This window comes from Neurospora crassa, linkage group IV, assembly GCF_000182925.2.
Source record: "Neurospora crassa OR74A linkage group IV, whole genome shotgun sequence".
In the NCBI taxonomy this organism is placed as follows: domain Eukaryota; kingdom Fungi; phylum Ascomycota; class Sordariomycetes; order Sordariales; family Sordariaceae; genus Neurospora; species Neurospora crassa.
The window spans coordinates 3,174,403-3,195,502 of NC_026504.1; the positions used below are offsets into that span (position 1 = coordinate 3,174,403).

Below are 21,100 nucleotides of genomic sequence, written 5' to 3' on the forward strand. Positions count from 1 at the left end.
CGACATAGGTCAATGCGCCTGTTATCATATAAGCTGACCCAAACTCTTTCGCGTAGGTATGTTTCGAGCTCAACGCCTGGGGAATGCTCTGTAGAATGGCTTGATTGGTATATCTTCTTTTTAATTGCAACCTTTCAGGGTGAAAAAGAGCAACGGCCTTCGCGTACGGTCAAGTAATTGAGTTTCGGTACACATTCATCTTTGCTTTTGTTGCTTCCTCCCCAAATGAAGGTACGTTCATGTCATCAATAAGCATATGATCATAGGGTATACAGCCGAAAAAGATGCAAAACAATTTAACGACCGCCGGACAGATGCACACTCAAGCCAATGCTCAAACGAAACCAATGCTCAAAACCAGTTCAAATAACACATTATTAACATACATCCGGTCTCCACCAGGGAGAGCTTCAGATTGGTCGTTTTGTTTATTTTTCCCATTCCCCTCCATCATCATCAGCTCAGAAGGATACCATAAACCATGAACCAAGATTCAACCCTCTTAGGCAAGAGCAAACCCAAGCGCCGCAACCAAGACACTGAAAGAGACACCAACAGCTCCAGCACCGCTAGTGGGCATGGTAGAAGAGGTAGCAGACGACCAAGCACCCGAGGCCGAGGCACTGCCGCTGTGGACAGGAACGAGGGTAGTGCTGCTGCTGCCACCGGAAGAACCAGAACCAGACGAGGAGGAGGCCTTGGCAACGGAACCACCAAAGACATCACCAGCAGGCGTCACGTTGCTCGCCGCCGCCTTGGCCGCCGTCTTGAACTTGTCAAAATCGTCGGTGCTCTTGGCGTTGACGGCGCCGACCATGCCAGCTTGGCAGTGCTTGCCCTGGGAGCAGTAGAACCACAGAGGGGTGGTGGAGTTGACTGTTACGCGGAAGACGTTGTCCTGTGATAATCCCGTTAGTGTCAGGGAAAAAATAAATAAAAAAATGACTTGTCTTGAAAAGATGCGAGGATGACGGAAGAAAGGAAGGAAGGAAGGAAGGAAGAAAGAACGTACAGAAGCAACACCGGTCTGAGCAACGGGGAAGAAACCAGAGTAAAAGCCGTTGTCGGTCTTGGGCTCGCAGGGCTTGGCCGCGGTGGAGGTCACGACGCTGTGGTTGTGGGCGTAGAACCAGAACTCGAGAATGTCGCCGACGTCGGCCTTGATGTTCGCCGGCTCAAAGGTCAGGCCGGACTCGCCAACCTTGACGGGGATGGTCTTGGCAGAGCAGGCGGAGGAGAAAGCCAGGGTGGCGGCAAGGAGGATGTTGCTGAGAGAAGGCATTTTGTCTGTTTGATTTTTGGTTTTGTGATTGGTTGATAGATTGTCAGTTGGTTGGTATGGATTAGGGTATTGAGCGGAAATGAGCTGGTTTCAGGAATCGAATAGGAAAAAAGAACTAAACGGGTGTGTTTTGAAAATGAAGATCCTCCAGGGACGTATGGTTTTGAGTGTATTTGAGCTGGTTTGAGTTGATTATGATGGTGGATGGATGGAGGGAAGTGTGTTGGTCTCCTTATATATATGCTGTCGTCCTCACAACATCGTCCGCCATGATCATTGTAGCGCTTAGCTCGCGTCAGTATTTCTCTCCGTCATGGTCATGGAGGATCCTTCAAGATGTTTCAAGGATCCCTTAACTGCTCCTGAGGCTTGAGACTTGGGAAGGTCTCGTGAGTGGCTGGAAAGGCAAACATCCTTGGTGTTTACAAAGTGTTGCTATCTTAGCACATAGGCACATAAGAAGGACAAGGGGACGCGGCCTCAGCCCAGACAAAGCCCGAGCGCTGAGGCGACCGGCGGTTGCACCGGACAGCGACCAGCGGTAACGGTGACCTCTTCAATGGCTGGCTGGCTCGGTCGTGGCCCTGGGGAAGCTCGGAAGGCTCCTTACCCGCTGCGATTATGGCAGGGCTTTGTGACACTGGTTGATGGGGTGCCCATGGCGCAAGTCGTAGAAGCGTCTTATATGAGTCTGAATGAGCCAATGACGTTGGATGATATCTCCAGAATCTGGAAGCGAAGCTGGGGGCAGGAGGTTTCGGATCTCGGGGACGCCAAGCATTCTGACAGTTCTGAGGCAATCAGGGGTCCAGGGGTCTGGAACCTGAGACGCTTCACACTAATCGAGGTAGCATTGCTTTCGATACTCCTGATACTAACAAATATGGTGCTGCTTTAAGTGTGATTCTGTTAGCATGCTAGCACTTATCCCGAATTTGGTTTGGCTTATCACTCCTCAACGCGTCCCCAAGGAGTCAATCAAGATGCAAGATGAAAACAACCAAGCCAGACGCTTGGACGAAACAACGTCAAAGCAGTACGTTGTACCGATTACATAAATCCTCTTGCAAACAGATGACAGAACACATGGATTGAACTTAATGATCATTGTTTGGACTGGATTGAGTTTCCTGCCAAAGCCATCCGCGGCCGAACCAAAGACCAGAAACCATCTCGCCACAAGAACAAGATGATTGTTTTGGGCCTCTATAAGGACAGCGACTGTGTGTATCGTTGCCCCGCGCTTATTGCGAATCGCCTCGAGAGCCAAAACAAAGCGCCCGCTGCGGCTCATCTCTGCCAGAAGGGATGTGCCCAATTATACCTATGGCCTATTTTGGTATTCGGACATCAGCCGCAGCGCGGTTAAGACCTGCTTTCTGGCGGCGAACGGAGCGACCGTGGCTATTACCGGCCATCGTTAGAGGCCGAGGATATTCACGACAAATTGAGCAAACAGTCTGGGAACTGTAGCAGCAAAATACCTTAGAAAGTCACTCTGCAGAGCGGTCGCTCAGAGAAAGTAGCTTTGAGCGGCAAACGGGAATCAAAAAACAACAAAAAAGAAGTTTGCGTTGACAAGGACGAGATTCGAACTCGCGAGGTTTCCCATTGCGGTTTCAAGTTAATCATTTGATAACCTAAACACAACGCCTTAACCACTCGGCCACCTTGCCTAGTGAGATTGTTATAGATATGCGTTTGGCTTGGCATCATCTAGTCGCCTGGCTGCCTTGGTCCATGGTGTTCGGATCATAAAGTGAGAAGACAGTTCAAGCATGGTGACATTCCGGCACACCCTCGCAGAGTCAATTGGTTCACAACGTTGAGTCTTTGGGATCCAATTGTCATTATCGAAAGCAACGTCTTCCAAGGACGCGAACGCGTCCAATCAACTTCCATTTTTCATTCCAGATGTGCTATAGACTGGGTATCATCAAGTAGCCGTAAACTCCTTAGCCGCTGAACTTTAGGGTAACCAACGTAAAAGACAAACCTCGCAAACACCGTGCACATCCATATGCCCCATAGCCCACAAGGAGAATGACAGAGAGGCGACAGTGATCAATAGTAACCGTGACTTTTACGCCCCTTGTGTCGGTCACTGTTGTGGCCGCCATGCCGACTTCGCGAATATGGACTCCAGCCATGGTCAGTGTGATTTCGATGTGACGAATGCGAGTGATGAGCACTCCGGCTCGAGTGCCGTGGTTCATCTGGGATTCTTTCCTCGACCTCCTCTTCGATTTCCTCGTAGACATCATCGAAATATTCCGCCACTGTTTCCCGCTCGAAGCGGGCGTCTTCATGGTCGAAGACAAATCGCAAGGTTCCTTCAGACGACTTGCCATTCCTCTTGACAGTGATATTTCCAGGTAGCGAGCTGTTAGTCGCAGGCGAGATCACAGAACCCGGCGTGACGGAAAGAGCATCCGAGCTGTCTTGGGCACACTTGTCGCACCATGCAAAGTGGCGGTGGTACCGATTCCCCAATAGCATCTTGTTGATGTCAATTTTAACGTCCATCAACTTGTTAAGATCGTATCTGCTGCCGACTTTGGTGGACTTTGGAAATTGTGTGTAGAGATCCATTAGATCCAACATGACCTCGAGAACACAGCCTTTCCTAGCCGGATACCGGTCGGCATAGAACTGTGGGATATGATCTCCACCCATTCCCGTAAGGAGGACTGTTAGTTCAAGAATTGCCATCACAAGCGGAAAGCTTGGTTGCTTCAAGGGCGCAAACGTCTTGTAAAGATCGATGGACATGTCGTATGCATCGCTGATGAACTTCTTGACCTCGGGACTGTCCCCTTTTTCGCCCTTTGGGAACATCTTCCGAAGTAATTTGATCAGCAACTTCTGGGGATACTGAGCCTGGAAGTCGAAGCCAATGGTCTCCAGAATATGACGCTCGAGGCCCACTGTGAATTTGGATGGACCATCGAACATCTGCGCGGTCAATATTAGTAGGTACACCGTAGATCGCCAACAAGATAATTGACGAACCTTGTCATCCGGAGTCCTTTGATCGTGGGGCTGCCTGATATTGTGCGCAGCACATAGGACATCCTTGGACTTCTTGATCGTATCCTCCACCTTGCATGCAACAAACAACGACGCAAGAGCTACATCTTCGTAGTTGTACTCGGCGCTCGGAAACCGTATTCTGAACCTGTGGTAGTAGGTCGCTGCTGTATCGAATGTCTTGACCGGCCTGTGGCGTTCGTCAGCAAAATGCGTAGGTAAGGCTTGGAAGCGATGGGTCCGCACAGGCTTATGCTTTGTCGAACGCTATCAATGAGCTGGACGCCTTTGAGTCTGTATGCATCCTCCCTTGCTTCATCATAGCCAATGCTTTTCAGCATCTGCTGCAGCGTCTGTTCCGAGATGTAGCGTGGCGGGTTGGACGAAAGCCCTGGGGAAGGCCCTATCGGGACCGCTTCATGGTCATTGACGCCGTTGCGTTTCGAGGCCGGCTCAGTTGGTATGCTCGGTGCCATTGGGGAAGTTGGCAGATGACTTGGCTAGAATCGGTTGGGAGGAGTGGGCATAGAGCCCGTCGTCATGCGTTGGGAGCGCAGCCCTTGTTGGAAATCGGGAATCGTTCTGACGTCGCGAAATGGATGGGTTTAGAGCTCGGCAGTCGAGGTTCGGCGCCTGAATGTGGGATTGAACGGCAAGTGAAACTTTGCTGCCAGTGTAATCCCAGAAGGTCTCGAGAGGGTCCGCTTTCGTTTCGAGGTCGGGGCGTAGATGGTGAAAGATGTCGAGCAGAATGAAAATGGGTAGGGAAGGGAACCGAGTTGCAACTTTCGCGACGCCAATTGCGAGGGGTTGCTTGCAGCGCGCGCCGCTGTCCACAATGAGCACTGGTCCGGTTGGAGCTGGTAACAATTTTGGGTGAACCGTGCACCTAAACGCCTGATAAGATAACACTGGGCCGTGGGCGCTAATCCGGCCCCGCTCTGTGCCTCCAATTCCCCCTTGGGCCTCCACAATCCGACCTCCCGTGCCTCCCTCTGTCGCGATTCGCGAATCCTTTTCCATTTCCATTCTCCAAATTCCCATCATTGCTGTTCCGGTTACTCTTCCCGCTGCACTATCCAGATATCTCATCCAACGTCACAGCGCCCACCGGAATCGATAAGGAGTCTATTAAAGTCGGGGTAGATAGGTAGCACTGGGCCGTACCTCGCGGATCCCAATTTTATGCCATGCGTTGGTTCGGTTCGTATCCGGTGGAAGGGCACTCCGGCCGGATGTCAAGCCATTTTCGGACTCGGGATGTCAAGCCATTTTCGGACTCGGAGATTTGGTTGCCGCACGGTGACGCTGACGGTGTACCCGATGTTTACGGCGTGCCCGATGCAGTGTTTACAGCTGCCGGTATTGATAACTCGTGGAAAAGGGGCTAAAGCGACGAGTGTTCCATTGCTACGCACCAGGCGTTTAACCGACTGGGCGATGTTTCAACAGGGCATTTAGGTAGTATCATGACCTGCCCGCTCAGGTCGATATGGGAACCACCACAGTAGATCGGTTTGAAGCAAGCAGGAAATTACAGGACTCCCCGTGTGAAGTCATCACGGTCATCATCCGTCCCTAGAGGTGTTTACTAGTTCTAAGAAATGGCTTAAGAAGGTGCTTCCGACCTCGTCTTCAGCATGATTTTTTCCAGCAAGTGCTACACCACTATCAACTCACAACCCACCTCTATTCACTCTTTATCAAACCCGGTTATCCAACACCGTCCACTCTCGTTACCATGGTCCGAATTTCCCTCTTGACGTACCTGGCCCTGGGCCTAGGAAGCACCACTGTACTCGCAGACTGTGGTCAAGCCCCGAGCAGTTCGCCGGCAGTTCAGATTCCCACGGGCGTTTTGACGCCAGTTACCGACTTTGGCGTAAACCCAACCGGCTTGGATCTCCATATCTACGTCCCCAAGAACCTCGCCCCCAAGCCCGCTGTCATCCTAGCCGTAAGAAGCCCCCTCCCTTACCACCAACATCGTGAAGATGCAGAACACTAACCTTTGCAACAGCTCCACTTGTGCGGCGGCACCGGCCCTATTTACTCCTACTTGTCTAACTACAACCCCCACGCCGACCAGCGCAAAAACTTCGTGGTCCTCTACCCCTCCACCCCGCACGACAACCACTGCTGGGACGTGGCCTCCAAGAAATCCCTAACCCGCGACGCCGGCGGCGACACCACCTCGCTCGCCAGCATGGTGCGCTGGGCCATCTCCGAGTTTGACGCCGACCCTGCCAAGGTCTTCGTCACCGGCTCCTCCTCCGGCTGCATGATGTCCAACGTCATGGCCGCCGCCTACCCCGACATCTTCTCAGCCGTGTCATGCTACTCGGGAATCCCTGCCGGCTGTCTGGCCGGTTCCCCGGGAGCCAGTCCGCAGAACTCGGACCCGACTTGTGGTCAGGGCAAGAAGATCAAGTCCGGAGAGGAGTGGGCTGCCGTCCTCAAGAGCATCTACGGCAAACCCGAGGGATATACCGAAGGCTCGTATCCCAAGGTGCAGACGTGGCATGGTGAGGCGGATTTCTTTGTCAACTACCCGAACTTGCAAGAGCAGTTGAAGCAGTGGTCGACGGTCTTGGATGTTCCGTTTAGCAAGACTCAGGCCAATGCGCCGGACACTGGGTACACCAAGATTGTGTATGGAGATGGAAGCAAGTTGGTTGGTTACTCGGCCAAGGGAGTGGGACACACGGTCCCGGTGCACCCTGAGGAGGATTTGAAGTGGTTTGGCTTGTAATGGAGGGGACGGGGGAGGTTGAGAGGGGGTCGATGGAAGTCTTGTGTGTGATAGTTGACGATATTGGATAACTGGTATAGAATGAATAGTTGTGAGCTGAAGAGTTTCTCGCTACATCGTGAACGAAATGCTTGTACGGCACTCAGCGTGAAAGCAAAGGAAAAGCTTATTAGACTCAACAGTCACCTCAAGACGTGCGGCGAAGCATTCTGCGAAGAGTCCTGACGGTGTGTGGTGTTGCATCGTGTTCGTAATACTTGAATTCAGGCGTAAGCTGCGGGCTTTCCGTCGAGTTTCTGGCTGCAATGTTGCTACATTGTAGCGTGAAGATTGTAGGACGAAGTTTCATGGCGGCGGCAACAATCTAATTTCAACCACATCGATTTCACCTTACAAAGTAAATATACTTCGCCGCCCTCCCGATTTTAATCCCATGCATCAACTTGGTCAAAGTCGTGGTCAATTATGGGTATTTAATGTCCATTAAACCTTCAGTGTCTTTTCCCAATTGTCGTTACGTACTCGTACGGTATTATGTCCCATTCCCCCTGTCGTCATGCGTGGTATCAAAATCCTAAACAGCGCGCTTATTTATATATCGATGCATGCAGTAGTGCAGTATGGTGTCCATCACTCTCAGGCCTTGTCAAACTTTTAAAAAAGCATGGCGAAGACGGCGGCAAGAGGACCAGCAACGCCAAAGGTGACGCCAAGGGCGGTGGCAGCGTTGGAGGTTTGGCTGGGGGTGGCGCCGGAAGAAGTGGCAGGGGTGCCTGAGGAAGTGGGCTTGACGGTGCTGGTGGCAGTAGTGGTTGTGGAAACTGAGTGGGTTGAAGATTAGTTAGTTACATGGCTACATGTATGTGGCAAGGCGGAAGAAAGGACATATTCTCACCTCCAGACTTGGTGACACTGAACGTCTGAGACTCAGCAAGCTGACCGCTGTTGGTCTTCTCAGTGCCGAAAGCCTTGATGCTGTAGGTGGAGCCAGGGGCGGCGACGAAGTTGGTGAGCTTGTACTCGCCGTCCGATGTCTTGACCTTGTCCGCAATGGTCATGTCTACCTCGCCGCCGGTTTGGTGGTTGACGAGGACAAGCTGGAAGGTCTCGGGGTCGGAGTCGACGTGGTCCCACTTGATGGTGTTGGTCTGGGACAGATCCCACTTGGCGTTCATCTCGGGCTCGGTGAGCTTGAGAGCTGTAGATATGGTGCGGTTAGCGAGTGTCTTGGGTGTGAAGCTTGATATCGGAATTCTTACCAGCAGCGGTGGCCGCAAAGGCAGCAACGGTGGCAATCATGAACTTCATGTTGGCGGTTTAGGGTGGGTTGATTATGGGTTGATTATGAGGTATTGGGTGAAGGTTGGTATGAGGAAGATTAAATATGTGTTGGAAGGTTGGAAGACTGGGCAAGATGGGGGATGAAGGGCTATTATTTACACAAAGACAAAATGGACATAGAAGCAACGGAGAAATCTGGTGGATGTCAGACCTTCATTTTAAACCTTTCGGTCGAGGCAACAGCCCAATCGGTCAGCACTAGCTGAATTGGCCCGCGCAGATTCCAACTTTCCAAGAAACGTCAGATTTTACCGGCTGATCATCAACTGGGGGATCCTCATCAGTTCGCGAGGATCCTGGTCGTAATGATCCTTGGAGGACGGCGTCGTGGCTGAGTTTCTACGACTTGACATGGAACACCAGCGCGCGTCTCGCGATTTGCTGGAGCTCCGGTGGGTGTGTTGTCCAGCCTGTCCGCGACTCCATCTGGGCTCCTTCGTCGATACTCCTTCGTGATCTTTGAGGCCCTTCTCTGGACCCTCCTTTGGGTTTCCTCCATGGGGTAAGATGCAGCTGACGTGAAGCCGGGTCATCGCCATCCATTGCTGGAGGACAGGCAGTGAGCGTACCGGCGAGTTGGTACATCCAGGTACCAGTCCTCCAGGGGCGAAGTCTGCCCGTTTATTCTTCTTCCATTCTTTTCCCGGACCAGGTCCCCGGGCTCGCCCCAAAAAGGGATTCGGTTCCCTTCGTATTACAAGGGTCGTCAAAAGTCAAAAAGTCAAACCTGGAAACACCGGCAGGACGGCAGGTACGGCAGTGCAACTGCAACGTTCAGGGCTCCGCGCTGTGCTGGCAAACGTCCGTGGGTGACCTGGATGATGCTGATCGGTCGGGTGGGTTGCACTGCAGTGGTGGCATTGGTGGGTCATGCAAAGCCCAATCTCCGTCAGCCCAGTGGGGTAAGATCTAATTTCAGCTCATCTCTAAGCCTTATCGTCTTCTTATCGGCAACAGTATCCACATGCACAAAGCATGGATAACCCTTTTCCTCCTCTAGCGTCTTTTACGTCACTGTTTTGCAACGTTCGGTCTTGTTGTAGAAATGCAATTATGCGAAAAGACGGCGAAGAATATGCCGCTGGACGTTCGATTCAGAGCGACTAACCGCATACTATTGCCGAAAGAGAGGAATTGAACTCTGTGTTGAAACATGGCATTACGAGAACCACGTTGGCGTGTTACTTTCAAGGCCACCCAGCCTTGATGCCAATCCGCAGTATCACGTCGTTCGGGTGTGTCTTTTGGAAGTATACCTATATCGCGCATACTCATCCGTGTCTGATGCGTCGAGATTCCCTGGGTGCCTTTGCGGATCGTGTACATGCCTGCTTACCTGGTTTGGTCCTGAACTGAGCTATTGCGGAGTGCGGCGCTCGCAACAAGACCCTCGGTAAGGGGGTGTATTATACATTGATTTTCCTCGTACTTCTGTCATCGGACATGTTCTCAAACACAACAACTGAGGGGAGCAAAACATGCGGTCCAAACCGATGAACTATTATTTCGCAGGTAATTGCTTGTGACATTGCAATGCGTCATCTTGTACCTAGCCTCCGGCTACGCATCCGTGTCGTGAAGGTTGTTTGTATGGGGAGCCCGGCATGATCTGACGGGTGACCACATTTCCCGAACTGACTAAAAGGGGAAATGGAAAAGTCAAGATAGAGTCAACTCAGGCGGAACGAACTCATGAGAATGCGAGATCACTATATACCTTGTCCGCTAGTCAAGCTTACCGTCAGAGTTGACTTTGCACCGGACAACTGAGTCACTGCAGTGCCCGTACCCACCCTTCCGCTCCCGACCCCAAACAAGAGCTTTAAACTCATCGTCGAGAGGAAGGATCGAAAGATGGAAAACACGTGGGGATCACAAACCACCAGGAAATTCCCCGTCAAAGTGGACCAGATATAGAGGGAATTTTTCCATTTCAGGGTCCGACCGCTGGGTTTCAGATCAGTGGATGCGCGTTGTTGAAGTGGCTGATCGGCCAACTGTCTGCTCGTTTCCTCAAGTGGATTTTGGAGATGCGAAGTGTACACACCGTTGTACGGAAGATGGAATGCACGGCTGCGACGCAGATCCCCGCGATAGGAGGCCCTATCGCGATGTTGTATGATAACCTAAGTGGACATCTGCACGAGACGGATCGATCTTTACCTGGCAACCCCACGCCCGCATTCACCCGAACTGTTGGATGTGAATGTTAGTTCGAGAACGCCAACGGGATGACCCTGCGTTGACTTTGGTTGGGGACGGCAATCAAGCTCTGAAGCGGTGGGGTATTCATGCCTGAGGGCTCAAAACCACGATACTACTACACAGTCAGTCTTTTCCTCCCAATTGCTTAAACCTTCGTCGTCGTCGCACTAAGGTCCCATCCCACTTGGGTGCGCACCCGGCCAGCCAGCCAGCCCGCCAGTCAGTCTTTACCTTCACTCCGCTCTGCCATTGCGCGATTACATTCCTTCAACTTTTCCCGCGCTAGCCAACACCTTTTGATTTCTTCAACAAATTTGGGCAACGCAAGTACCTGGAGTACGCCTTGTCGCCGACGTCCTTCGACAAGAGGACGAGGGAGAAGTCTCGAGTTGGTACTTCAGGCTATCAACAGAGTCACAAGTACACCGTGATACCATACTACCGACTTCGAAGGACATCAAGCCAACAATATTTACAGTATCTTCAACCCCAACCCAGTTCTTCCCTATCCGAAATTAGCGCCAAAATCCTTCCGCGGGGAGCAACGACAGGTCGTGTCTCTTGATTCCTGTCTCACTTTATCCGCCAATAACTTCGACCCTTGACCCCACCTCTTTCTACCAGCATTCTGCCAAGCTGTGTCCAAAACAAGCCGCCCAAGATGCCCCAGAAAATCGCTTTCGCGCAGGACGTTAAGCTTCGTCCCAGAGCTCAGTCAGAACCGCTCGCTGACCGTTCCCCGACCCCCTTCCCGGACGAGAGACCGAGCAGCGCTACAACCACGAGCTCGAACAAGATGTTTTCATTGCGCAATGGCCGTGGCCGCAACCACTCGGGTGCCAGCGAAAGCAGTCGTGGTACTTCTCTCTTCACGTCGATATCCGGCCGTTCGTCATCGAAATCTTCTGGTCGCCTCAAGAGAGCTTGGGACAAGATTCTTAGTCGCTTGGGTTCCGGTTCGAAAACTCCCTGAAGCTAGAACACTATACCGCGAGTGTTGTTCTTCGGTATGGAAAGGATCGGTATGCTAGTACCGCCATGGATCAAAGTCGCATAGGGATTCCAAGAGCAGGAGTCTGAATGGAAGGACAAGACTGGAACCTTTGGGCGGTGTATTGCTTGCATTCCTGCAGTAGAGCAAGTGGTTGCAACCCCTTTCTACCCAGCACGTACAGGACTCGGAGATGTTTCAGATCGTGGTCTGGACGAAGGTTCCCATACTGGATGGGTTAATGGTATCAATAACAGTTAATGATGATCACGGTTTGATCATATCATGGTCTAGAAGAGCCCGTAGGTCAGGCTGTTGTCCGAGACTGCACTGTTGCACGCAGTTTATGTGGTGTGACATTGGGCCATGTATATACCACATGAGGTTGTCGTTGCTTTGCTTGCTGGGTTCTTTTGTCGTGGAAGAGATTTACGATCTAGATATCGCACATTGAGCCACATCATGCAACGGAGACTGGACTTGAATATGGCGGAGCAATGTCCACCTCAGCATTGGTTATCTTCGTCTGAGTCTATGTTGGCATGCCAACGAAAAACTTGATTCCACTCTCTTTTCGGCTCAACAACTTTACTAACAAGGGGTTCTAGAAGCAGTTTCAAGCATGCTATTTTCTTTCAAGCAGTGCGGTACCGACCACTAGCGAATAGGAAGGAACTATGAAACTGCGATACCTTATCAGTCACAGTACTGTACTTGGTGTCTCTTACCAATTTGGCCAGCGGTCTTTGGACGTATCACCTATGTCTTTCGGCAGCGCGACCGTAGGTAGATTCGTGCAGTCCACGTGACGGGTGAAGCCACAAACACCCAGTCAACCAGAGATAGGCTGGCGATGTTCGACCTGGAGTCTGCAACAGCCTGGGAGAACCATAAAACGCGATAGCAATCAGGATTGCTGTATGCATCATTTCTAACACCCCCCAAGTTACCAGAAGGCATTGCCGTACACTAGACAAGGTTGAGTGGTCCTGCGATCGATCCGGCCGTGTTTCTATACACGCAGATCGATAACAGCGAGTGCACGAATAGCTCGGCAATCTAGCGACCTACTACTGAACGACTTCCAGGTTGCACTCACGAAGCGATACCTCTCGCATCCGCTTATTATGCCGAATCTTACGCCTCAACAGCTCACCACACTCTTAAGTACTCTCACTTCAATCGAACAACGACTCGACCGAATTGAAGCGGCCCTTCACCTTAACAGCAATGCCGCGCATAACAACGGAAACGGCGACCCAACTTCCACTGGCACATCGGCTGGTCCAGCTGCCTCCGTGCTAGCCCATCCCTCACTAAGCGCCGGCGCCGGCAGGAGAGTCACCAACGCCCAATCTCCCGCAGTCGCACAAGCCCGCCCACACCCGGCCCCACCAAGTGGAAGTCGCACATCCAACCTCACCATCCCCGCCGCCACCACCCAGTCCTCCGACCTCGCCCCCCTCGACCCGCCTCCACAAGGCTACACCATCTCCTCACGAGCCAGCATGCAAGACGAGCTCGACCAGTGGACCATCCCGCGGGGCTACAGCATGCGCATCGCCGGCGCCAAAGTCACCGGCAAGAAGAAAGTCCGATGGGTATGTTTCCGAGGCGGCGAGGCGCGACACCACCGGCCGCCCGTGGACGAGTCCGTGATTCAAGCGGCCAAAGCTGAAGGCCGGCGCAAGCCCACCACCGATCGCACCTCCAAAAAGTGCGGGTGTCTGTTCAAGTTCGAGGTGATTGAGACAGCCAAGGGGTCGGATCTGTGGACGCTGCACTACCCAAATGAAGAGCACAAGACGCATAATCATGGCCCGTCGGATCAGACGAGCGACCCGAGGGCGAGGAGGTTGCCGACGGAGGTGAGCAGGGAGGTGGATCAGTGGTTGAGGGAGGGATGGTTGGTTAGTAAGGTGCAGGAAGAGCTGAGGGGGAGGGGGTTTAGGAACGTGTTGAATACAGATCTTTATAATCGAAAGAGGTTGTTGAAGAAGGAGAATGCGTAGGGGCAGGCGGGGGGTTGATGAGGGGGGAATGATCGGTCGGCCTGGCTGATGGAGACGCTAATGTCGCTGCTTCGGGGTTCTGAACGTCTGGGTTACAGGGGGTTTCATGGGAAAGGTGAATCGGGACGCCTCATTAAAGTTTTCATTCCTGTTTGGGAGGATGTTGGAGGTAATGTAGTCTCGCGATGGAAGTTATGATCTTGTTTTTCGAGTTCTAAAGACCAACTTTCTCATCTCGTCGTGCCACTCTCAAGTAGAAGAACTCATCGATAGAACCTAATATGTGATTGTGAAACAACGTACCTGCACACATTGTTGGATCATCTACCAATCAGCGACATCCTGCAGATGGAACCCTTGCTCAAATCTATTCAAGCTGCACTTTCGCATCGTTTTTCCACCACTTCCCAAAACAGTCTTTCTGTTCACGCAGTACTCACCAGCACAACACTGTAACCTAAACAAATATCTCCAGGGGCAACCGCTGCAGTCTCCACTGCCCCTTTTCTAAGCTCCATACCAACAGAAGACCCCACCATCAACATCCACGCCGGGAGGCAGGGTCCTCCACCAAACCTAGACGAGATTTCCATACCACGAAGAACAACAACCTGGGCACAAGATAATATAGAAAAAAAAACGACCACCACAACAATGACCAGTCTCCCAGCCCTCACCACCACTCCAACCCGGCACCCGACATCATGCGCCTCCCTATCCCTTCCACTCCTCTCCTTATTGAACCGCGTTCTCCCTTCTTTCAACCCACCAAGCCCGACAGACTCACCAACACTCACCCTCTCCATCGGCTCCGGCCCCGGCCTCCTCGAAGCCCTTTTTCTCCACCATTATCCCTCCCGCTCTTCATCCTTCTATGGAGTCGAAGTAGCCCCTCCTCTTTCCCAACTAAAAGAGGGAAAAGAAGTGAACACCTGGTTACCGGAACAGAACACCATTACCGTCCCGGGGACTTGGGCGTTAGTAGGCAGGGAGTGGCTCGAGGAGACGGGGGGGCTGGTTTTTGTTTATCCTAGGAGTGGAGGGTTGGTGGAGAGGTATTTGGCTGAGATGGAGGGGATAGCAGCCGAACGGGGAAAGGGACTGGAGGTGGTGGTTTGGATTGGACCGTGCTGTGATGTGGAGGAGTATAGGGCAGTGTTGGAGGGATGGGGTGTGATAGAGGACCTCACTGAAGAAGAAGAGGGGAGCGGGAAGTTGGTGGAGGAGGGGGAGGTAGTGTTGGTTTATAGAAGCAGGAGGAGGGAGTGAAGGAGGGCTGCCCCGGGCATGCATGCATGACACGAGCATGATGAATTTGGGGATCGATAAGTAAAGAGAGCGTTAGCTGACTCTCTATCTTGGTGTCAGATAGAGCATCAGCAAATGCGACTGGAAGAGGAAGAAAAGGGGGGAAGAGAGAAAGAAGAAAAAAAAGCGGGTAATGGTCCGTAACGGACTGGAACCGTTGTCTTCCTGCGGCACGTATGCAGACGCAGATTTACCACGCCGGAAATGTTACCATTACACCAACGGACCACACCACGGGAGAGCAATCAGTTAAGGGAAACTCGAACACCCTAGACGGGTTTGACACATTGGATGACGCGGGGTAGGCGGGAGGATCAGGTCGGAGGTAGGAACGGCAGGCAAACACGGAAGGTGCGGCAAGCGCGGCGGGCAAGAGTCGCACGAAGAAGAGGGTAGAGGCAACGACTGGGCTGGGTTGTGCTGCTTGATGCCGGCCTAGAACCACAGGGGTATTCAGAGGTCTGGGACAGATCGATGGTTACAAACCTCAACCCAACCAACAATTCGAAAGAAATCCGCAACACGTAGGGCAGTCACAGTCTTCCCTTTAGCCAGTCCTTGTCAGAGGTCTCGGAGTCCGAGTCATCCAACAAAGTAGACTCATCGTCGAAATCCCTTCGGCCCATCACCCCCTTCATCTTTACCCTCGCCTTCCCCCTCCTTATCCGCCTGCTCCTTCCTCAGCTCCTTAGTAGCATACGCGCCACCCGCAACCGCAGCCGCAGCCCCAACGCCTTGCCCAACAGCCGCAATAACAGGGACTCCATACCCTCCCATCGCCGCGCTTGTAGCGGTAGCAAACCAGCTACCAGCCACAACGTTACCCATCATGCCTTGAATTGCAGCTGCGAAAGACCCTACAAAGAAACCCGATTAAACTTCATGTTCAGATATTCAGACGCAGTGACACAAGCGCTCCAAGTAGAGCAGAGATGGGATAGGGCGTCGCCAAGACAAGGAAACATATATGTACCTCCTACGATTCCACCGTGAGTGGAACCAAAACCCATGAAACTCAACACTGGCCCGGTGAGCAGTGCGGGGGCAGCGACGACTGTTAGTCCGCCGGCTGTAAGACCGAGAGCTGCGGCGGCTTTGGGGTTGTTTTTGACACATTCTTTGGCCTGTGTAGCAAGGGAAAAGCGTGCGAGTTCGTGGTCCCCGGGTCAGCTGCTATTTGACTGCTCCAAGTTCAGGAGACTGGTACTGACCCATTTTATCTTTTCAAGCAAGTCATCGTTCGGCTGAGGTAGACCATTTTGGGACTCGTTGGTTGACTGCGTGTTGGGGCCCATGGGGACTTCTTTCGCGGGGGTTCTGGAGTCTTTCGTTGTCTCATCTGTTGGTGATGCCTCCTGAGAACCTTTATCGTCAGGCGTTTTTCTTGGTGGAAGTTTGCGCTCGGTCATTTTGATCTTCGCTGGTCTGATAGGGCTTAGTTCTGATGATGCGGCAACTTGGACGGGTTGGGAATATTGTAACAAGGGTATAGTAAGTGTCAAGAGCTGTGCTGCGGGGTTGGGAAGAGGACACACCCTTATACTTGTGGTCCTGGAGATTCCACGTCACATTCGGACCTTGTCCCGGCAAAGATCGCCTACGCAGTAATAGGTGTGACAGTGGCGTTGGGTGGTACAGGAGGTTTCTGTAGGTCTGTAGACCTTGAAGTGTTGCTGCTCTTTAGTAAGTGGGATGGTCGATATGCGAGACCAGCCCAGGCCTGTTGATATGACAGCCGAGAACAGTTCTTTGAGCAACCCAGGAAGAAGCTGGGAAAGTAATGTCTTGTCCGAGATATCACAGGTACCTATGTACCCCGCAGCAGTGCTCGCCTTACATGTACAGGGGCTTGTACCTATGAGTTGGCTTGTGCAAGACGGCCTGCAGCAAGCGCCTACATGCATCTGGAAACGGATTGGATCTGTTTGATACAATCTGATTCGGTACTTGATGTCGTCACGTCGCCCTAAGCATATTCAGGCCTTCTGGCGGAAATGCACCGTTTACTTCGAGGTTCCAAACACTACAGCATACTCTTCTACTCTAGCGAAGAAAACAAACTGGCTCTCAATTTAACAAATCACCCAGTCGAGCACCCTCCTCCCTGCCGTTTTGTTGGTGGCCACCTTCCATAGGTACTATATGGCTCTGAGCCCAGCTTGTCCAGCAATGGCAAGTGGGACAATAATTGCGGAGCCTGATCAAGATGGTCAGCCCTGCAACAGATGACTCTCGGGTGGGTGTGGAAGATAGAAGGACATCTTACCTCCTTTAGCCGCATTTACCATCTTCCAAACCCAAAAGACTGTGCTTACGGCACCTGGAGGACCGGCCGCAACTATGGGAGGAAAAAAACATTGCCGCGGCCCCGATAACCGATAACAGCACCAGTTGCGGCCAGCGCGAGCATAATCCCAACGTTTCCTGAATTCTAAAGAACTACGGGAGGTTTAGTTAGAAACAGACCGCCATTGGGGCTCAACGGCACGTTCATGAGCGAGGCATTGCCTACACTTGTATGAGGAAAGGGCTATGAGTCTCACTTGTGGATCTTGGGTTTTCTGTACGAGGACAGCCCAATGAAAATCTCTCTCTTCACTTGTGTTGGAGTTCGTAGTATCCTCAGGTAAAGTTGAAGACTCTCGATTTCCCGTGCTCTTCGGAGACAAGCCATGGAAATGGACACCGATTATGTCGGGCCGCCCAGGGAGACGAGTGCGCTCGGTCGAGCATTGGCACGGAACACCGGGATTCTTTCTCATTATATCAACATGAGAAGGCGGTAGAAAGTCGTCAGGATTGTCGCGAGGTGGTAGATGTATGTGAGCCACAAGATATTCTGGCCCACCGGGCGCTGAAAGCTTTCCTGCCGGACATGAACAACGGGTGTAGTATTCTTTGCGAGCCATCATGGCAATCATACAATAAGAGATGGATGAATGGGTAGCAAGAATCTTGAATAGCACCAGTCGAAACAGAGATCAAAGAAAGGGGATGAATACGGTACGAGAGATGGAAAACGAGAAGAGAACGAGGCACTGATTTGAGATGAAAATATGTTCTATGATGGACTCGGGAAACCTCAAATTTATGACCGAAGTGTCATTGAGGTGCATTTCCTGCCGCCGTTGGATAAGCGTGTTTGCTGATGAATTTCTGCAGGACATCTGCATTTGTAGAATTCATGTTCCCTCGGGCCTCATGCATCTATGCACCATCACTGCAGTGGTGCTGTGGTATCTATTTCTACCTGAAACTACTTCTCCATCAGGTCTACTACCGCCTAACTTGGGTCCAATCTTATGAGTGCGAAATGTCGTACGCCTTTATAACGATGTTACCGTATCTGAATTCTTTTGTTGGATGTAGGTCACAGATTTTTGTTTTGCCTCCAGCAGTTTTCTTCCGAATGGTCGATGTGCCGTTTGTGTTGGTTTTACGTAGGAGCCAATCTGCAAAGCTTCTCCAAAATCTTTGATCATACGCCGATCGGTTGGAGAGTTTCAACGGAGTTGTATGAAGGACTCTTCATCAGAGGCCTCAGAATCATCCAACGATGCGGTCTCCTCATCGAAGTCCTTGTCGCGGTGTCCATCCTGGTTCGCACGAGGAGTCTTCTCTGCCTCCGACCCGTCTCCGTCATCCTTCGGCCCCTTTGGGCTTGTAGGACCAGCTCCATCTGTATTTCCGTCGTCTTCACGTCCATTTCCATTCAAAATAGCTGTGATGAGCCCGGCCGCCGATGTACAAACTCCGGCCGACTGAACGGCAGTCGTGAGGCCCGCGAGTCCGTATCCGCCCATTGCAGTGCTTGTAAGAGAGGCAAACCAGCTTCCAGCTGCGACGTTCCCGATAGTTGCTTGTACTCCTGCTGCTAAAGAGCCTAACGTGGAGTTGTTAGTTGGTGGAAGAATCGATACACGCTCGGGATCCTACCTCCTACAACGCCACCAGACCCAAATCCAAGTGGAACCAACGCACCCACAGCAGGTATGGTGACTAGAGCAGGGGCAGCGACTACTGTCGCTCCTGCTAGAGTTAGCCCTATGCCTGTGGTTTGGCGATTTCTGCTAATCCATTCTCTGATCTGCGATTGCGAGAACGTCTATCAGCTACTGCTTTCCTGGTTACGGATATCATGGGAGTTGTGCAATGTGCAACTGACTCTCGCAAGCTTCTCTCCCCAGGAAAGATTATCCCAATCATCTTCATCCCAAGGCATTGCGGGCATTATGATTTTGATGGAAGTGAACAGCTAACGAGGTTGAGGAATGGTATGACCTGAAATGGTTACAAGAAACGTTGTTGTTGCCAGGTCGTGGAAAGCCGGCAGGAAGGCGATGAAGGATAGGTAGAAAGACGGGAAGGTGCGGGTATCTGACCATTCTGTGCACTGATCTTGCAGTCATTCTCTCTCGTCCCAAGTTCGCCTATGCGTGACGTGGCTGTAGGCCTCACGCATTTCAGTTCATGGACGGGTGGCGATTCCCAATTTGCTTCCGACTGGTTATGTGCAAAACATTCACGACACTGGCCAAGTGGTGCAGAAGAAGATCCAGCTTCATCGATATCAACATCATCACGTTGACTACTAACAAAATTCCATTCCTTTCCTTTTTCGACCATATTTCTTTTGACTTCCGGTCAATTTGTTTGAAGTGACAAACATTTCTACGTTGGGCTGGAATGATTCCTACGGAAGGTAGACCATATCTGGGCTACCCGCATTGTGCGTTTGTTACCTTCGATATGTTTTGCTTGAAATTGCATTTGGATCTTTTGCGTCCAACTACCATATCCCGACGATTATCCGCATTCTGCCACCTCTTCGGCTTTGAGTCGATTCCTAGGTACCACTACTTCCCTCGATATCACTACCACTTCTCAAAGGTCTTGCAAAACAGGGGTCAACTTACGTCGACAAGGTTTGGGCTTCTACTCATTGTTCATCAACTTCGAAGCAGCACCAGCAGCACCACCCGCCGCCATAGCTGCTCCAATAGCCTGACCGACAGCGGCAATGGCTGTGCCTTCAAGACCACCCATGGCTGCGCTCGTTAGGCCAGCAAAGGCGCTTCCGGCCGCGACACTTCCGATGCCGGATTGGATTGCTGCTGCCATAGACCCTGACCAAACAAATGGCAAGTGTCAGTACGTACCTGACTGAGAGAAAGAATCTGCTTTTTCATGAGGTTCTCTTACCTGCCGCGATTCCTGAAGCACCAAAGCCCAGGCCGCTCAAAATCGGGGTCATGAGTAAACCGGGTACCGCTAGGATAACGATACCCGTCACGCCGAGAACGATATACATCACAACTTCCGGGTGCTCTGAAACCCATTCTTGAGCCTATCATGGAGATAGAACCGTCAGTTGTTCACTCAACCAAAGATAGGAAAGATGGAGAGAGGATATTGACCTTTTGGACTTGCTCTTTGATGCTCTCACCAAGGTCTCCGGCTGCCTCAAGTAGTTTGGGCAAGATGGTGGATACCCAGTCTGACACTTTCAGGGCCATCTATTCAGATAGTAGCTCGTCAGCGGGGTGGCTTTTTCTTCCAAGCGAAGAAGGAAGGAAGACCACATACCATAGGAAGTTCTCGTTCAGCATCCTGCGCTAAGCCAAGAGCTCTTTTCGCGTCTTCTGAGACCTCCTTGGTCAACTTGATGACGAGCTGTGAATGGGAAGTGTGTCAGCATGCAGCCAAACACGGAAGAAAGACAGACAACTGTATGTGTACCTGTTCGGCCTGCTTCAAGGCGTTTCCAACAACTTCAGAAAACGTGTGAGACATGTTGTTTCCCAACTCGTCGGCCGCTTTGCCAGCTTCATTTGCCTGTTTTTGCACGTTCTCTCCGAATTCGTTCATTCCCTTGCCGGCTTCTTCGAAACTCTTCCCAGCATTGGTGGCAAACTCATCGAAGCCTTTGCCAGCATCGTCCATCATCTTGCCGAAATCCATCCTTTCGCTGCTGGAATGACTGACGATGGTGGACTGGAGGTTCGAATTGAATATTGGACAGATCGAGGGTAGCACTGGGAAGATCTAATGAACTTTTATGGACGAATAGATTGTTTCGTCATGACAATTTGAATGAGGAAGTATGGCTCAGTCTTATGCTCGAAGTGGAGATGGCATAGTAGGCCTCGGTGCAGAAACGGCAGAGGAGACCCCTCAAA

General features: G+C 51.7%; 10 protein-coding genes, 1 non-coding gene and 1 pseudogene across 13 annotated transcripts; 4 read left to right on the forward strand and 8 right to left on the reverse strand.

Annotated features, from left to right (window-relative positions):
- Positions 1-348: 348 nt before the first annotated feature.
- On the reverse strand, positions 349-1,961 carry NCU04496 (hypothetical protein). Its single transcript, XM_951972.3, has 2 exons — positions 1,013-1,961; positions 349-898 (listed from the first exon to the last, which is right to left on the reverse strand). The coding sequence occupies exons 1-2, from the start codon at positions 1,280-1,282 to the stop codon at positions 503-505; spliced, it is 666 nt and encodes a 221-aa protein (XP_957065.1). The 5' UTR covers positions 1,283-1,961; the 3' UTR covers positions 349-502.
- An 896-nt stretch (positions 1,962-2,857) lies between these two features.
- Positions 2,858-2,958, reverse strand: NCU15170. The gene has a single exon. It is a non-coding gene; the product is annotated as a tRNA-Leu (tRNA).
- Positions 2,959-2,998: 40 nt separating this feature from the next.
- Positions 2,999-5,133, reverse strand: NCU04495 (C-type cyclin). The gene is made up of 3 exons (XM_951971.3): positions 4,559-5,133; positions 4,295-4,502; positions 2,999-4,237 (listed from the first exon to the last, which is right to left on the reverse strand). Exons 1-3 carry the CDS (start codon positions 4,786-4,788, stop codon positions 3,347-3,349), a joined length of 1,329 nt encoding a protein of 442 aa, XP_957064.3. The 5' UTR covers positions 4,789-5,133; the 3' UTR covers positions 2,999-3,346.
- A 435-nt stretch (positions 5,134-5,568) lies between these two features.
- NCU04494 (acetyl xylan esterase) lies at positions 5,569-7,165 on the forward strand. The gene is made up of 2 exons (XM_951970.2): positions 5,569-6,269; positions 6,333-7,165. The coding sequence occupies exons 1-2, from the start codon at positions 6,054-6,056 to the stop codon at positions 7,062-7,064; spliced, it is 948 nt and encodes a 315-aa protein (XP_957063.1). The 5' UTR covers positions 5,569-6,053; the 3' UTR covers positions 7,065-7,165.
- On the reverse strand, positions 5,899-9,016 carry NCU04493 (hypothetical protein). Its single transcript, XM_951969.3, has 3 exons — positions 8,324-9,016; positions 7,960-8,262; positions 5,899-7,885 (listed from the first exon to the last, which is right to left on the reverse strand). The coding sequence occupies exons 1-3, from the start codon at positions 8,370-8,372 to the stop codon at positions 7,719-7,721; spliced, it is 519 nt and encodes a 172-aa protein (XP_957062.1). The 5' UTR covers positions 8,373-9,016; the 3' UTR covers positions 5,899-7,718.
- A 1,759-nt stretch (positions 9,017-10,775) lies between these two features.
- On the forward strand, positions 10,776-12,281 carry NCU16802 (hypothetical protein). Its single transcript, XM_011396096.1, has one exon. It carries the CDS (start codon positions 11,272-11,274, stop codon positions 11,581-11,583), a length of 312 nt encoding a protein of 103 aa, XP_011394398.1. The 5' UTR covers positions 10,776-11,271; the 3' UTR covers positions 11,584-12,281.
- Positions 12,282-12,728: 447 nt separating this feature from the next.
- NCU04492 (hypothetical protein) lies at positions 12,729-13,844 on the forward strand (the record flags this gene model as incomplete). Its single annotated transcript, XM_951968.2, has 1 exon — positions 12,729-13,844. One exon carries the CDS (start codon positions 12,729-12,731, stop codon positions 13,611-13,613), a length of 885 nt encoding a protein of 294 aa, XP_957061.1. The 3' UTR covers positions 13,614-13,844.
- A 302-nt stretch (positions 13,845-14,146) lies between these two features.
- On the forward strand, positions 14,147-15,460 carry NCU16803 (hypothetical protein). The gene has a single exon (XM_011396097.1). The coding sequence runs from the start codon at positions 14,268-14,270 to the stop codon at positions 14,880-14,882; it is 615 nt and encodes a 204-aa protein (XP_011394399.1). The 5' UTR covers positions 14,147-14,267; the 3' UTR covers positions 14,883-15,460.
- NCU04491 lies at positions 14,637-16,672 on the reverse strand. Of its 2 annotated transcripts, XM_011395805.1 has the most exons (4): positions 16,457-16,539; positions 16,133-16,346; positions 15,895-16,045; positions 15,314-15,778 (listed from the first exon to the last, which is right to left on the reverse strand). In XM_011395805.1, the coding sequence occupies exons 2-4, from the start codon at positions 16,328-16,330 to the stop codon at positions 15,522-15,524; spliced, it is 606 nt and encodes a 201-aa protein (XP_011394107.1). In that variant the 5' UTR covers positions 16,331-16,346; positions 16,457-16,539; the 3' UTR covers positions 15,314-15,521. The 2 variants fall into 2 exon arrangements, with proteins under 2 accessions (XP_011394106.1, XP_011394107.1); XM_011395804.1 differs by having other exon boundaries at positions 14,637-15,778; positions 16,133-16,672.
- NCU15171 lies at positions 15,056-15,149 on the reverse strand (annotated as a pseudogene). The gene has a single exon. The product of its transcript is annotated as a tRNA-OTHER (tRNA).
- Positions 16,673-18,149: 1,477 nt separating the features above from the next.
- On the reverse strand, positions 18,150-19,143 carry NCU16805 (hypothetical protein; the record flags this gene model as incomplete). Its single annotated transcript, XM_011396098.1, has 3 exons — positions 18,150-18,804; positions 18,903-19,008; positions 19,087-19,143. 3 exons carry the CDS (start codon positions 19,141-19,143, stop codon positions 18,425-18,427), a joined length of 543 nt encoding a protein of 180 aa, XP_011394400.1. The 3' UTR covers positions 18,150-18,424.
- Positions 19,144-19,688: 545 nt separating this feature from the next.
- On the reverse strand, positions 19,689-21,090 carry NCU04490 (hypothetical protein). Its single transcript, XM_951966.2, has 6 exons — positions 20,661-21,090; positions 20,508-20,594; positions 20,339-20,437; positions 20,124-20,268; positions 19,838-20,047; positions 19,689-19,777 (listed from the first exon to the last, which is right to left on the reverse strand). Exons 1-5 carry the CDS (start codon positions 20,880-20,882, stop codon positions 19,857-19,859), a joined length of 744 nt encoding a protein of 247 aa, XP_957059.1. The 5' UTR covers positions 20,883-21,090; the 3' UTR covers positions 19,689-19,777; positions 19,838-19,856.
- Between the last annotated feature and the right edge of the window lie 10 nt (positions 21,091-21,100).

What these genes read in the sequence shown, in the direction of transcription:
- NCU04496 (XM_951972.3), bottom strand. Translation starts at nt 1,282, where the DNA reads ATGCCTTCTCTCAGCAACATCCTCCTTGCCGCCACCCTGGCTTTCTCC. An exon ending in CTCAGACCGGTGTTGCTTCT is followed by an intron (nt 899 to 1,012) that starts GTACGTTCTTTC and finishes GGATTATCACAG; the next exon opens with GACAACGTCTTCCGCGTAAC.
- NCU04495 (XM_951971.3), bottom strand. Translation starts at nt 4,788, where the DNA reads ATGGCACCGAGCATACCAACTGAGCCGGCCTCGAAACGCAACGGCGTC. An exon ending in GTTCGACAAAGCATAAGCCT is followed by an intron (nt 4,503 to 4,558) that starts GTGCGGACCCAT and finishes CGAACGCCACAG; the next exon opens with GCCGGTCAAGACATTCGATA. An exon ending in AAAGGACTCCGGATGACAAG is followed by an intron (nt 4,238 to 4,294) that starts GTTCGTCAATTA and finishes TTGACCGCGCAG; the next exon opens with ATGTTCGATGGTCCATCCAA.
- NCU04494 (XM_951970.2), top strand. Translation starts at nt 6,054, where the DNA reads ATGGTCCGAATTTCCCTCTTGACGTACCTGGCCCTGGGCCTAGGAAGC. An exon ending in AGCCCGCTGTCATCCTAGCC is followed by an intron (nt 6,270 to 6,332) that starts GTAAGAAGCCCC and finishes CCTTTGCAACAG; the next exon opens with CTCCACTTGTGCGGCGGCAC.
- NCU04493 (XM_951969.3), bottom strand. Translation starts at nt 8,372, where the DNA reads ATGAAGTTCATGATTGCCACCGTTGCTGCCTTTGCGGCCACCGCTGCT. An exon ending in CTTTGCGGCCACCGCTGCTG is followed by an intron (nt 8,263 to 8,323) that starts GTAAGAATTCCG and finishes CCATATCTACAG; the next exon opens with CTCTCAAGCTCACCGAGCCC. An exon ending in CAGTGTCACCAAGTCTGGAG is followed by an intron (nt 7,886 to 7,959) that starts GTGAGAATATGT and finishes CAACCCACTCAG; the next exon opens with TTTCCACAACCACTACTGCC.
- NCU16802 (XM_011396096.1), top strand. Translation starts at nt 11,272, where the DNA reads ATGCCCCAGAAAATCGCTTTCGCGCAGGACGTTAAGCTTCGTCCCAGA.
- NCU16803 (XM_011396097.1), top strand. Translation starts at nt 14,268, where the DNA reads ATGACCAGTCTCCCAGCCCTCACCACCACTCCAACCCGGCACCCGACA.
- NCU04491 (XM_011395804.1), bottom strand. Translation starts at nt 16,330, where the DNA reads ATGACCGAGCGCAAACTTCCACCAAGAAAAACGCCTGACGATAAAGGT. An exon ending in TGCTTGAAAAGATAAAATGG is followed by an intron (nt 16,046 to 16,132) that starts GTCAGTACCAGT and finishes CTTGCTACACAG; the next exon opens with GCCAAAGAATGTGTCAAAAA. An exon ending in TCACGGTGGAATCGTAGGAG is followed by an intron (nt 15,779 to 15,894) that starts GTACATATATGT and finishes GTTTCTTTGTAG; the next exon opens with GGTCTTTCGCAGCTGCAATT.
- NCU04490 (XM_951966.2), bottom strand. Translation starts at nt 20,882, where the DNA reads ATGGATTTCGGCAAGATGATGGACGATGCTGGCAAAGGCTTCGATGAG. An exon ending in CCTTGAAGCAGGCCGAACAG is followed by an intron (nt 20,595 to 20,660) that starts GTACACATACAG and finishes TCCCATTCACAG; the next exon opens with CTCGTCATCAAGTTGACCAA. An exon ending in TGCTTCAGGAATCGCGGCAG is followed by an intron (nt 20,048 to 20,123) that starts GTAAGAGAACCT and finishes TTGTTTGGTCAG; the next exon opens with GGTCTATGGCAGCAGCAATC.